Source organism: Macaca thibetana, chromosome 8, assembly GCF_024542745.1.
Source record: "Macaca thibetana thibetana isolate TM-01 chromosome 8, ASM2454274v1, whole genome shotgun sequence".
Lineage (NCBI taxonomy): Eukaryota > Metazoa > Chordata > Mammalia > Primates > Cercopithecidae > Macaca > Macaca thibetana.
In genome coordinates, this window is record NC_065585.1 from 125073179 (window position 1) to 125087104 (window position 13926).

Consider the following 13926-nt stretch of genomic DNA (forward strand, 5'->3'; position numbering starts at 1 on the left):
CGGTTTTTCATCCCTCATGCTGTTTTAGGCTTGAAGGCAGGATTTCGTCAGGGGTTCGGGGCAGGGGGGGTCCTTGGCTGCCTCCTGTCTCTATCACTGGTGTTTATATTTTTCCTGAAAAACATGATGTAGTGAGAGTCATATTGGGATTTGTTGCTTCCCACACGTGTTTCCGATAACCCTTAGGTAATGATGCTTGCTCTTGTTGTGTTCTGACCTCTTTTCCAACCTCAGCCCAAGCCGTGTAAATTCTTCCTGCACTTCTAGTAATGGCTGCCAGTGAAACCATCTCCTAGCCAAGTGGGGAAAGATACTTGTTTTTGAGTTATATTTGAGTGACTCTGTGGCTCATCATTTGGATAGAAAGCTCTCCAACAGCTTTTGTCTCTTCTCCTATTATCTACTTTTATTGTTTGCATTCATGTTTGATATCTCCAATGTCAATACAGGGCTTGGGACAAAATGGAAACAATAAATATATTGATATTGGTAAATGTGTCACACTTAGCTCTCTTCCCAGTTACGGGTGGTATGTGCTAAGTGTGCTAAGTAGTCCCTTTCTGTCAAAAATGCATCAGTAGGCCGTGCGTGGTGGCTTATATCTGTAATGCCAGCACTTTGGGAGGCCGAGGCAGGCAGATCACGAGGTCAGGAGATCGAGACCATCCTGGCCAACATGGTGAAACCCTGTCTCTACTAAAATACAAAAACATGAACCAGGCATGGTGGCAGGTGCCTGTACTCCCAGTTACTGGGGAGGCTGAGGCAGGGGAATGGCTTGAACCCAGGAGGTGGAGGTTGCAGTGAGCTGAGATCACGCCACTACATTCCAGCCTGGCAACAGAGCAAGACTCCATCTCAAAAGGAAAAAAAAAAAAAAAAAGAATGCATCAGTAACATTAAAGGCGTGTTCTCAAACATTGACTAACAAAAAAAAAATTCCAAATACTTGAATGAAATGTCAACCTGAAGTAATTAAAAGCATCAGAATCCAGTTTTGAAGAGTTTATTCAAGCAAGAATCTGGGAAACATGGACTCCAGAGAAATGAGACCAGTGCTCTGAAGTAAAAAGTTAAGGTCTTCCTTATGTATGGGCAGAAAACAAATTTAGTAGGATTATAACTTTTTTTATGTAAGGATTCTTTTGAGTTGTAATAATTATTTTTCTTTTCTGTGCGGCTTGTTTTTCTTCTTTACAGCTTGTTATCATTTCTTTCCCAATTTAAAAGAGTTCATTTAACATTCCACCTTAGATAATGTGATAGTCATCAAGTCTGTGTGTGAGAAAGGTAAGAGGGAAATTAATCTGTAATGAAGATGAACAGTTAAGTGAGAAGGGGTCTTCCCTGGTGCCTTTTAGTCATTTGCAACTTTTTACAAAACAGTGTAGATAAGGGAAAAAGACTAATCTGTAATCAGACAAACAATCAGAGAAACGAAGCTTACAGCTTCCTAGGTTACAGCTGCCTGTTAACATGATCCAGGTCCCATAATCACATTCCCTTAAGGCTCTAATATTTTAAAGTTCCAGCAACTTAGATTTAATTTAGTTATTTTCACAGAAGTGAGAAAAAATGTCTTTGTGTTTTAGCATGAAAATTTGATGCATTTTCTTTAGTTTTAGCATGAAAATTTGATGCAGACAAATCTTTTTCTTTAGCAGACAGTATCTTTAAAAAAAAAAATCCAAAGGACTTGCATATATTAACTCATGAAAGTCTCAGAAAACCTGTGTTCTTTACAGGATGAAAGTAAAGCATAGGACTGGCTAAGTGACTTGCCCAAGGTCACTCAGGTGAAGCCAGTATCTCAAACCAGGTTCTCTGGTTCTAAAATGTATCCTCTTAAAAAATAAAAAATCATCTGTTGACTGTTGTTCTCAGGTTGTCTTGCTAAAGGATGATGGTAATTTGCAGTGTTAATGAGACTTCCAAAATTAGGATCCACATTTTGATTCCATGTCTTCCTGCTAACATACTGCACAAAAGGTGAAGGTTAAAAGAAAAACCTATGTTTTTTGTTTCTGTTTTTAAAATCTTACATTAAAGTACACCCTCATTTAAAGTGTTCTCTAACTTCTAAATCCTATTCATAAGCAGAATAATGACTTCCTCCTCATTTTATAGGAAAATATAATATACTCCTGCTGGAGTCCCCACTGTGATTGTCTTAGGTTACTGCCATGCTATCATTTAGTTCATACAGTTTATCTTGTTAAATTAACTTTCATTGTTAATGTTACTTCCTGTATATGTAAATTCTTTAGGGGTTGGGTCTGTGTCCTAATAATCTTATGTGCCTAGATTAACTCAGCAACATTATAAAGTAATTATGGCACCTTATATAGATTTTTAACCAGAGATGTTTAGATTACTGGTCCAAAAGCAGAGAAATAGTGGGCGTCATGGTGTGAAGAATATCTAAGTGCCTAGCTCCCAGTTTGTGATACTTTCTGCCATTTCAGAACATTTTAGTGTAGAGACCTCTTACAGGAATAGAGCCATACCCAGAATGAATATCACCCCACTGGGGGACACTTTGGATAGAATATTCTTAAAATTCTCTTTGTTTTCATTTTCTATTCTCTATCAAAATACACATTGGTTCCTATTATATAAAAAAGGAAATAATTTTCTGGGGAAAAAAAAATAGGTGTAGGTTCTGTTTTAAAAAAAGCTTCAGCCCAATTAAATTTAAAGGAGTTTAATTGAGCAATGAATGATTCATCAATCAGGCAGCCCCCAGAACCACAGCAGATTCAGAGAGACTCCAAGGATGCCTCATGGTCAGAACAAATTTATAGACAAAAAAAAGGGAAGTGGCCTACAGAAATTAGAAGTGAGGTACAGAAACAACTGGTTTGGTTGCAGTTCAGCACGTGCCTTATTTGAATACAGTTTGAACACTCAGCAGTGTATGAGTGGTTGAAGTACGGCCACTGGGATTGGCCAAGACTCAGGTACTGTTACAGGTGCATACTCCTAAGTTAGGTTTTCAGTCTTGTCTGTCTATTAAGTTTGGTTGCAGTCCATCCACAAGGACTCAAATATAGAAGTACAGAGTCCTTCTTAGGCCATGTTTAGTTTGCTTTAACAGGCCCTACAAGGCTGCCCTATTTTTTTCCTTTATAAAATAAAGTTGACAAAGCATCCTTTTATAAAAGAGAAAGACTATAAGGATTAAGTGATTTTTTTGTAATGTGTAAATTGCCTTAAGTGTTTCAGAGATAAGTGATTAGGAATATATAGTAGTAATAATACTGTTGTAGTTCCTTCCACTCTGCTATAAACCAGGGATAATTAATACTATCTCTTGCTGAATATTGTGTGACTCAGCTGAATGGTGAATTTTCCTGTGCTCGACTTGGACTTGATTGCTTGAAGCCGTAATCTAAAAGTGCCTGAGCTGCTCTATTAATTAAGATTTAATAGAATGTCTTGTGATGCCTGAGGATATTTTGTAAAAGAAAGTTAGAGGTTAATATACAGGATTACCCTTAACTTCACTTAGTCATCTGTGAGTCTGTCATCTATGAACTGATTTAAATTCTTCGCACATCAATCGCGAAAGCAGACTCCTCCCTGCGTGAGTTGTATCTTCAACAGTGTCATTGATTAGAACTTCAGAACTCCCTTCTTACCAGGGTAGCCTGTTTCTTCATGCTTTAGGATACATACTTTAAGGATTTTTTTTTTTTTTTTTTTTTTTTTTGAGACGGAGTCTCGCTTTGTGGTCCAGGCTGGAGTGCAGTGGCCGGATCTCAGCTCACTGCAAGCTCCGCCTCCCGGGTTTACGCCATTCTCCTGCCTCAGCCTCCCGAGTAGCTGGGACTACAGGCACCCACCACCTCGCCCGGCTAGTTTTTTGTATTTTTTAGTAGAGACGGGGTTTCACCGTGTTAGCCAGGATGGTCTCGATCTCCTGACCTCGTGATCCGCCCGTCTCGGCCTCCCAAAGTGCTGGGATTACAGGCTTGAGCCACCGCGCCTGGCCTAAGGATTTTTGTTTTAAAGATTTAAGTTGTTTAGTTCTATCACTGGGAAAATAGAACAGTCTTAAAAATGCCTTGTGCTTTTTACAGCTAGTATAGATGATGTCTCATTTATATTAGTACAGAACTTCTGCTGAGTGTATCTTTGTTTTCAAGTTCATCAAAGTGCTGGATTTATTTTGGAATGCCATCATTGAGATTGCTTTATATTATGAATATCTCTCCATTAACCTAAGGAAATTCAAGATATTTTGCATTAGAACTACCTCAACCCCACATACCTGTTTCTTGGCCTGGCAGGATTTGTGTTGTCAGCCTTCATGCCAAGACATTTCATGAGGCCCTGAAAAAAAATTTACTTCTCGTTAGTGTGTATATGGCTACCTCTCTCTCTCTACTCTGAGGGGAATAAAATGGTATTTTTGTCATTTTACGTGGCACAATGGGAGAATATTTTCAAGACAACAGACAGGAAATAAAGATTAGTGTATTAAATGAAAAAAATAGGCACTGTGCATACTACGTTTTTCTGTGTGTATTATGATTTTCTGATATTAAACATAAGGAAAAGGAAAATAATAGATGATTAGGGAACCTAGGGAGATGAGTGGTCAAAAACAGGACAAGATTTTGATGTAGGAACACATACTCTGCCATTTGAATGAAGTAGAAAATTGAAACAGTAAAATATTAAACACAATCCATTTCCAGTTCAGTTGAGAAGAAAAGTTGGAGAGTGTAGCATGCAAATATAAACTTCTGCATGACGCTTATACCTTTTGGTGGATTAAAAAAAACAAACTTTTCTGGCATAAATCCATCATTACTCTTTACTGAAAATTTTATTGTTTAGAAATATTTTATACCTTCCTCTTTATGAAGGAGGGGTGACACTGTCCTTTCATTCCCCATTCAGCATTTCACTATTTTACAAGTATCGGTGGTAACAATTGAAGCCAAAATATTATTCACTGTACTTTATATTTCCAAATATGTTTCTTCAAATTGGTAATAAACATAAAATAATAACTGGTTTGTGATATTGAACATTCAGTGATGGCTCCAATATCACCCATCTTTGGAGGAACTGCCAATATTTTGTTACAGAAATGTGGTCCTCATGTGTATGTGAGTGTGACTCAGAATAACAATCACAGCAGCTTGTTGGTTTTATTCATTTTTTATTTTCATCCATCGTGGTCAGGAAGCAGCGCCTAAGCCAGAGCTGATACTCAGAGACCGTGTACTGGTACAGACCATTTACTGTGGATATCCCTTCAATCTGACTGGAACAGTGCTTTTCCCAATAGCTCAAGGTCGCTCCTGAATCAACTCAAATAATTTATTTTTTTTGAGACAGGGTCTCACTTTGTCACCCAGGATGGAATCCAGTGGCACGATCATGGTTCACTGCAGCCTCAACCTCCTGGACTGAAACAGTCCTCCTACTTCAGCCTCCCAAGTAGCTGGGAATATAGGCAGGCCCCAGCATGCCTGGTGATACGGTTTGGCTGTGTCCCCATCTAAATCTCATCCTGAATTGTAGTTCCCACCTGGTGAAGGTAATTGAATTGTGGGGGCCATTACCCCCATACTGTTCTCGTGGTAGTGAGTTCTCCTGAGGTCTGATGGCTTTATAGGGGGCTTTTCACCTTTTTGCTCAGCACTTCTCCTTGCTGCTGCCATGTGAAGGACATATTTGTTTCCCCTTCTGCCATGATTGTGCATTTCCTGAGGCATCACCAGCCATGCTGAACTGTGAGTCAATTAAACCTCTTCCCTTTATAAATTACCCAGTCGTAGGTATGTCTTTATTAGCAATGTGAGAATGTACTAATACACCTGGCTTTTTTTTTTTTTTTTTGGTAGCAGCGGAGTCTTGTTATGGGCTGGGATTACAGGTATGAGCCACCATGCCCAGCCTCAGCTCTTAAATAATTTTAATATCACTCCTCTATCCCAGATTTATCCAAGACATTGCCTCCCGAATCTGGTTTAGCTGGCCTTTCCCTGTATGGCAACCAGAGTGAAAGTGCCCAGTGCTATGGGGAAACAAGAGGTGCCAGTTCGTAGAACGTGGGAGGAAGGTGGTCATAGATTCCCCATCTGTGAGATGGAGGTTATAACCTTGGATCCCTCCTAGACTTAGGGCTTGTGTTTATACAGGTCAAATATTGGAACAGTACTTAAAACAGTATGTGTTCAGCAATCATTTGCCGTGCTATTACTACTACTGTAATTATTATTAATATTAGATAATTTTTCTGCAGAAATGTCGAGCTGGGAGCACCTGAGAGGGCAGGCACAGAGACTGTGCCTCTGTTCTGAGATCTGTAGTCATGAGCAGGGATGCCTTTGAAGGTCCTATAGTTGAGTGAGATTAGAGAAAGTACCTGGTTCCTGCCTTCAGCACCCACCTCACAGGAGTAGCAGACTGACCACTGCAAAGAATTGTCACCTGGATATTTTCTACTTAATGTATCCTTAGAACATGTTTCCTTAATTATCCTGTACAGTAGCTTTGAAATCCTTAGATGGGTGGCTTCCTTGGGAGCATACTCTACCTTTCAGAATTGCAAATATAGTTAATAATGGGGACATAAAGAGACAATAATACCTACCTGAAAAGATTGTTTGGAACACACAGAATGTATGTGTGTAATGCTAGCCCAACACCCAGAGTGCTGCAGTGTAGGTGCTCAGTTAATGTTAATGCCTTTCCCCTTTCCTTCTATTTTATCTTAATTTATCGTATGCCTCTATTCATGTTCTGGCCTTTTTCTCTTATCTCACCTATTGTAATAATTTCCTTTCTGGTTCTCCTTGTTCCAGTTTCTCTCCTTGTTCTCACCCCACAATATCTCCTGCATCCTGCTCCAAATGAATTCTTCCTAGATAACAAAGTTTGTGAATAAATTCTTCCCTTTTTATAAAATGAAGGAAAGAAGAATGCAATAGAGAATCTATTTTTGCAATGCAATGGCCTACAGATTCTGAAACTCTCCCATAATAAAACATCTAAAAATGATAGATGAAATATTTTTAAATAACTTTTATCTGAATGGATAAGCCTGTAACAATGAAAGGGAAATCCTGTTAGGCCAGGAATAAAGCATGAGTACAAATGTGGGGAGGTGGCTAACCCTGGGAATGCTAAGCCTTTAGGGCATTTTTGGATCTAGGTGGCCTGCCAGTACCGGAGATAAAATTACACAGCATTTAGCACAGAAGTACAGAGAGATGGAGAATATGAAAGAGTGGATAAGTCACAAGTGGAATGAAGTGAGAAGTTAGAATGGAGTGTTAAGTTACAATCATGAAGATGATAGAGGAGAGACAGTATTCAAAGATATGTCTACAGGTTTTTCAGAATAATATACAGGAAGGTCAAAGGACACCAGTCTGTATAAATTAAAAGAAACCCATGCTTAGACATAGCACTTATACTCAGGGTAGAAATCTGTATTAGTCCGTTCACACATTGATCTAAAGAAATACCTGAGACTGGGTAATTTGTAAAGTAGTTTAATTGGCTCACAGATCCACAGGCTGTACAGGAAGCATGATGCTGGCATCTGCTCAGCTTCTGGGAAGGCCTCAGGAAACTTACAATTATGGTAGAAGGTAAAGGGGGAGCACCACTTCACATGGCCAGAGGAGCAAGAAAAGGGGGGTGCTCCACACTTTTAAACAACCAGATCTCATGAGTACTCATTCACTATCGTGAGAACAGCACCAAGCGGGTGGTGCTCAACCATTGTTGAGTCATGATCCAATTACCTCCCATGAGGCCCCATCTCCAATACTGGAAATTACAGTTTAACATGAGATTTGGGTGGGGACGCAGACCTAAACCGTATCATTCCACCCCAGGCCCCTCCCAAATATCATGTCCTTCTCACATTGCAAAATACAATCATGCCTTCCCAACAGTCCCCAAAGTCTTATTCCACCATTAAGTCAGAAATCCAAAGTCCAAAGTATCATCTGAGACAAGGCTAGTTCCTTCCACCTGTGAACCTGTAAAATCAAAAACAAGTTAACTACTCCCAAGATACAATGGGGATACACACATTGGGAAAATATTTGTCTTCCAAAAGGGATATGTGTGCCAAAAGAAAGGGGCTACAGGCCCCACACAAGTCTGAAACCCAGAAGGCCAGTCATTAAATTTTAAAGCTCCAAAAAATTGTCCTCGGGCTCCATGTCTGACATCCAGGGCACACTGGTATGAGGGGTAGGCTTCCACAACCTTGGGCAGCTCTGCCTCTGTGGCTTTGCAGGGTTCAGCCCCTGCAGCTGCTTTCACGGGATGGCATTGAGTGCCTGCAACTTTTCCAGACATACGGTGCAAGCTGTCAGTGGCTCTACCATTCTGGGGTCTGGAGGATGGTGGCCCTTTTCTCACAGCTCCAGTAGGTAGCACCCCAGTGGGGACTCTGTGTGAGGGCTTTAACCCTACATTTGCCCTCCACATTGCCCTAGTAGAAAGTTCTCTATCAGGGCTCCACCACTACAGCAGTCATCTAAACATCTGTACAGCCTGTACATCCAAATTTTGCACATATCTTGTGAAATGTAGGCGGAGACTCCCAGGCCTCAGTTCTTGCCCTCTGTGTAGACACAGGCTCAAAGCCATGTGGAAGCCACCAAACTTTATGACCTACATGTTCTGTAGCAGCAGCCCAAGCTGTACCCAGGCCCCTTTGAGCCGTGGCTGAACCTGGAGAGGTTGGGATGCAAGGAGCAGTGTCCCAAGGCTTCACAGGGCAGCAATGTCCTGGCTCTGGCCCATGAAACCATTCTTCCCTTCTAGGCCTCAAGAGGGGCTGCTGTGAAGGTCTCTGAAATACCTTCAAGGCCATGTCCCCATTGTCTTGGCTGTTATCACTTGGACCCTTTTTAATTTGTGCAAATTTCTGCAACCTGCTTGAATTCCTCTTCTGAAAATAGGCCTTTCTTTTCTACCACATGGCCAGGCTCCAAATTTTCCAAACGTTTATGCTCTGCTTCTGTTTTAAATATAAGTTCCAGTTTTAGGTCATTTTTTTGCTCACACATAGGAGCATAGGATGTTAGGAACAGCCAGGCCACATCTTGAGCACTTTTCCTACTTAGAAATTTCTTCTGCCAGGTACCCTAAATCATCACTCTCAAGTTCAAAGTTACACAGATCCCAAGGGCAAGGGCACAATGCAAGCCATGTTCTTTGGTAAGTCATAACAAAAGTGACTTGTACTCCAGTTCCCAATAAGTTCCTCATTTCCATCTGAGTCCTTGTTAGCCTTGCCTTTGCTGTCCATGTCACTGCCAGCATTTTGGTCATAACCATTCATCTGGTCTCTAGGAAGTTCCAGAGTTTCACTCATCTTCCTGTATTCTTCTGAGCCCTCCACACTCTTCCAACCTCTGATTGTTACCTAGTTGCAAAGTTGCTTTCATATTTTCAGGTATCTTTATAAGCAATGCCTCACTTCACAGTACCAATTTTCTGTATTAGTCCATTTTCAAACTGCTGTAAAGAAAACCTGAGACTGGGTAATTTATAAGAGGAGGTTTAATTGGCTCATGGGTCTGCAGGCTGTACAGGAAGCATGTTGTTGGCGTCTGTTCAGCTTCTGGGAAGACCTCAGGAAACTTACAGTCATGGCTGAAAGTGAAGGGGGAACAGCACTTCAAATGGCCAGAGAAGGAGCAAGCAAAGTGGGGGAGGTGCTACACACTTTTAAACAACCAGATCTCCTGAGCACTCGCTCCCTCATTGTCACGAGAAGGGGATGGTGCTAAACCATTCATGAGAAACCACCCCCATGGTCCAATTATCTCCCACCAGGCTGCACCTCCAACACTGGGGATTACAGTTGAACATGAGATTTGGGTGGGCACACAGATCTAAACACTAGCAACACTGCAACAGTAGTGTTAGCCAAAAGATAGTGAAATAATATCTTCATAAGAAAAAGCAATTATCAACTTAGAATTTTAGTGAAATAAGGACATTTATTATGCGAACAAAAATAGAAGAAGATTGACCACCAGAAGACCCTCCTCACTAAAGGAACTTCCAAGGGTAGACTTCAAGAATTAATTGAAAACGGCCTCCAGAAAACAATCTGAGGTACAGAAAGAAGTGATCAATAAAGATAAAAGTAAACATCAAACTGACAGTAGCATGTTATAGAAAAACAATGATGTCTGTTTCAGTAGCACTAAAACAAACACCAAAAAAAAGCTAAAGTAAGGATAGAGGCAGATTATTGGAATCAAAATCCTACAAGGTTGTCGTATTTTCAAGAAGGAGAGCAATTGATTATCTTCGAAGCATGCATAGTAAAAACTGCAGTGAAAAGATGGGCTCACATGTAAAATGGTATCTTTTAATCAAACTCAGTAAACACTTTCTCATGGAAGATACCTGGATATTAAAGGATGGCAGCCTACTGATTCCCCACTGCCCTTGTAGTTACACCCTGTCAGTTGCTGCGTTAGGTTTCCTGTCGTTAATCTTCTCACTCTTCGTCTCACCAAGTTCATTATATGAAATCACAACTCTTTACGGAGCTCTGTGTGTTTAATAACACACGTGCTGTGAAATCACTTTAACTCTACAGTCCTCATGATGAGGACCAGTGCTTGTGATTCATTAATGCCCAGCTCCTTGTGTTTTACCTGAAGAGCCTCCCCAAGTGTCTGATGGCAACAGCGGCACTGTATGTGTGGTTGTCAAATCAGAGCAGTCGCACCTGCTTTAGAGGGCCTTCCCAGCCTACAGTGCACGGTGGTCCCTTCTTCCCCTGAATTCTGCTTGTTGGCACCCATCTGTCTTGTGTAAGATGGAAGTATCAATAGTACCTTACTCTTATCATTATGGTGTGAGTTAAATGGCTTAATACATGTCAGAGCACTTAAAGCAGTGCTTTTATAGCACACCAGCTAAATATTGGTGAATAATTGCTCCCTAGTTATCTTTTTGGGAGGATTATAGGTTGTTTCATCCATGTGTTAGATAACTAAATTGTAACTGGCCAAAGATAAGGTTAAGTTGTATACTTCTGTGGGAAATAGAAAAGTAGAGAGTACAGTAAGTGAGTACAATAAGTCAGTCAGTTACTAAGTAACTGACTTAGTGAGTATTAGTCATAAGTGACTTTTAAAATCCCATTTCACTTGGAGAGCTCTTTGGAATCTGTTTCTAGTAGGCTTAGTGTAGTAATGAGAAAGAGCTGTTTAAAATTTTGTAAACGTGTATTTGGATTCATAGATTTACTGCAAAAGTAGAAACTTAGATGTATAGATTTTTGAACTAAAGGGATCTCAAGATGCCAATAAATTAGCTTTAGGGCTCGGGGAAAGCCTTCATACTTCAGGACCTATGGCTCCTCTATTGAAAACAGAAAGAGTTTCTCTAGGTTCCATGTCAGCATTAACCAGTGCTTTGCCTTAAGTTCTAGGAATTACCCACATTTTAAAACGAAGCGAAAGTACAGCTGAAGTACAGCGCAGTAGAGTGACTTGTTAGGGGCTGGTGCGGGGGGGAGGATAGGTTTCAGACCAGGTGAGATTGTGAAGGGTCTGGAAACCAGCGGGTCTGCTTTCAGGTCAGGTGCCTCCTGCACACTATGCCGCCTGGGGTCCTGCTCTGCAGCAGCCCTCTCGGCCCTGGTCCCTTCTGTGTGCACGGTGCTCATGTGAGCAGTATCAGAATTTCACATCTGTTGAACAATGTAGTGAATGTTTATATTACACATGATGTATGGTTATCTTTTTTGTTGTTGTTTATGTATATTTTTAGTATACCTTTAAGCCTCACCTAGTGAAGACAGAAGGGATGATATTTATTATCTCCCTTGCAAACCTGCAGGGCGGATATTTTGACTCCTTTCTTGCCAGGTGGATATCTCAGTATGGTGTTGGCAGGATTGCCTGTGTTCTGTAAGTGGCTATTCACCTAGTTCCAAGTCTACGAATTCTTGAGTATTCAGTCAAAAGAGATTTAAAGGATTTGGTTAACAATAATGTGCTTTCTAATGTAATCAGGTATCCAAGTTAAAGACGGACTACAGACAGCCAAGTGTTTGATATAGAGCATGAGTAAATGGCTCTTCCTGTCTGTTTCGGCAGACGTGTTTAGAAAAATGACATTCAAGCAATAACATTTTCCAGTTACAGATTTTAATTTTATTAAGATAATAAATCCTATACTGTTTTGCTAATCTAATGCTTTTTACTTTAGGACAATTTGTAAGAGTTTATGTAAAACAATAGAGAAAATCTACTTTATATCCAGGAAAATATAAACAGAAGAAATTTAAAGATTTCTGAAAGAATTAATTAATTTAGAGAATTTGTATGATTGTGTCATAATGTCTGCCTTGCGCTGTGCTAGGTTTAGTGAATTCTAAAGATGAAGGATACCTCCTATCAAGACATTCATAGTCTAATGAAAGACATTTAGACAGAAATAGTACATTACAGCAAGATTCTCAGTAGAGATATGCACAGGTTGCAATAGGAGTAATAATAATTAAACTTGCAGTCTGGTTGAGGGAGGTGTGGGAGAATTGCCAAAAGCAGTCCTTTCATATTCTGAGACTACTTTATGATTCCTAGAACGTTTGAAGAAGCTATAAAGCACTCTGGTACATGAGCTTTTTAAGCTTTCTCTCGGATTGCTGTGTATATCCAGTATGCCTCCGGTGCTTACCGAGGCTGTAGTCAGCCATGCTACCTGGCTTTTCAGCCTTCTCCTCTTCCTCGTTGTGGGACCATTAGCAAGTTATTGCCCTGTGTTTCAGTTTCGTAAGAAGAAGAAAGAAATAGTACCAACTTGGTAGGATCACTGTAAATATTAAGATCATATATGGAAAACATTTTAGAATGCTGCCTGGTGTACCGTAAGGCTCAGAAAATTTTAGTTCTTATTGTTGTCAGTTTTAGTAGCTAGGTAGAATATTGAAACACTGTCACCATGTTGATCATTTAGATTCTCTTTCTAAAATGCTGATGTCAAATAAACTTATACATTTCTCCCCCTTTCTAGCTCCAAGAGGAAAACGAGGATGGAAAACCTTTTACGCTGTGCTGAAGGGAACGGTTCTTTACTTGCAAAAGGTAAAAGCAAAGCGGATAAATCCACTAAATGTGATGAAGTCATTAAACGAGGTCCAGCATATGTATATACAGTAGTCTCCCTTATCTGTGGCTTCACTTTCTGCAGTGTGTTTGCTAATGTTAAAAAATGTTCAATGGAGAATTCCAGAAATAAACGATTTTAAATTTTAAATTGCATGCTGTTCTCAGTAGCATAATGAAATCTTTCTCAATCCTGCCCCATCCTGACCAGATGTGAATCATCCCTTTGTCCGGCGTAGCCATCCTATATTCGCCTATCCTTTAGTCACTTCATAGACATCTCTGTGATGAGATCAGCCGTCCAATTATGGCAGTGTTTGTGTTCAAGTAACCCTTATTTTACTTAATAATAGCCCCCAGAGAACAATGATGGGGGCATATTGTTATCATTGTTCTATTTTATTATTAGTTATTGTGGTTAATCTCTTACTGTGACTAATTTATAAATTAAATTTTATCTTAGATAGGTATAGGAAAAACATAGTATACAGTCATCCCTCCATGCACACAGGGGATCGGCTCCAGGACCTCCCTTATATACCAAAGTCCCCACGTACTCAAGTCCTGCAGTCAGCCCTGTAGAATCCACATATAAGAAAAGCGGGCTTCTGCATACTTGGGTTTCATGCCCCACAAGTGCCGTATTATCAGTCCTCATTTGATGGAAAACAATCTGCATTGTAGTGGATCCATACAGTTCAAGCCCATTTTGTTTAAGGGTCGTCTATATATAGGGTCCAGGACTATTCAAAATTTCAGGCGTCCACTGGGGGTCTTAGAACGCATCCCGCATGGAGAGATA

The 13926-nt window shown here is 40.3% G+C and overlaps 1 protein-coding gene across 6 annotated transcripts in view; it reads left to right on the top strand.

The window, feature by feature from the left end:
* PSD3 (pleckstrin and Sec7 domain containing 3) overlaps positions 1–13926 on the top strand; it is a 702311-nt gene that overhangs the window by 626343 nt on the left and 62042 nt on the right. For all 6 annotated transcript variants that reach the window (XM_050801835.1, XM_050801836.1, XM_050801837.1 and 3 more), the window contains one exon: positions 13033–13103. In XM_050801835.1, coding sequence (XP_050657792.1) covers positions 13033–13103 — 71 coding nt within the window. The remainder of the gene's footprint in view (positions 1–13032; positions 13104–13926) is intronic.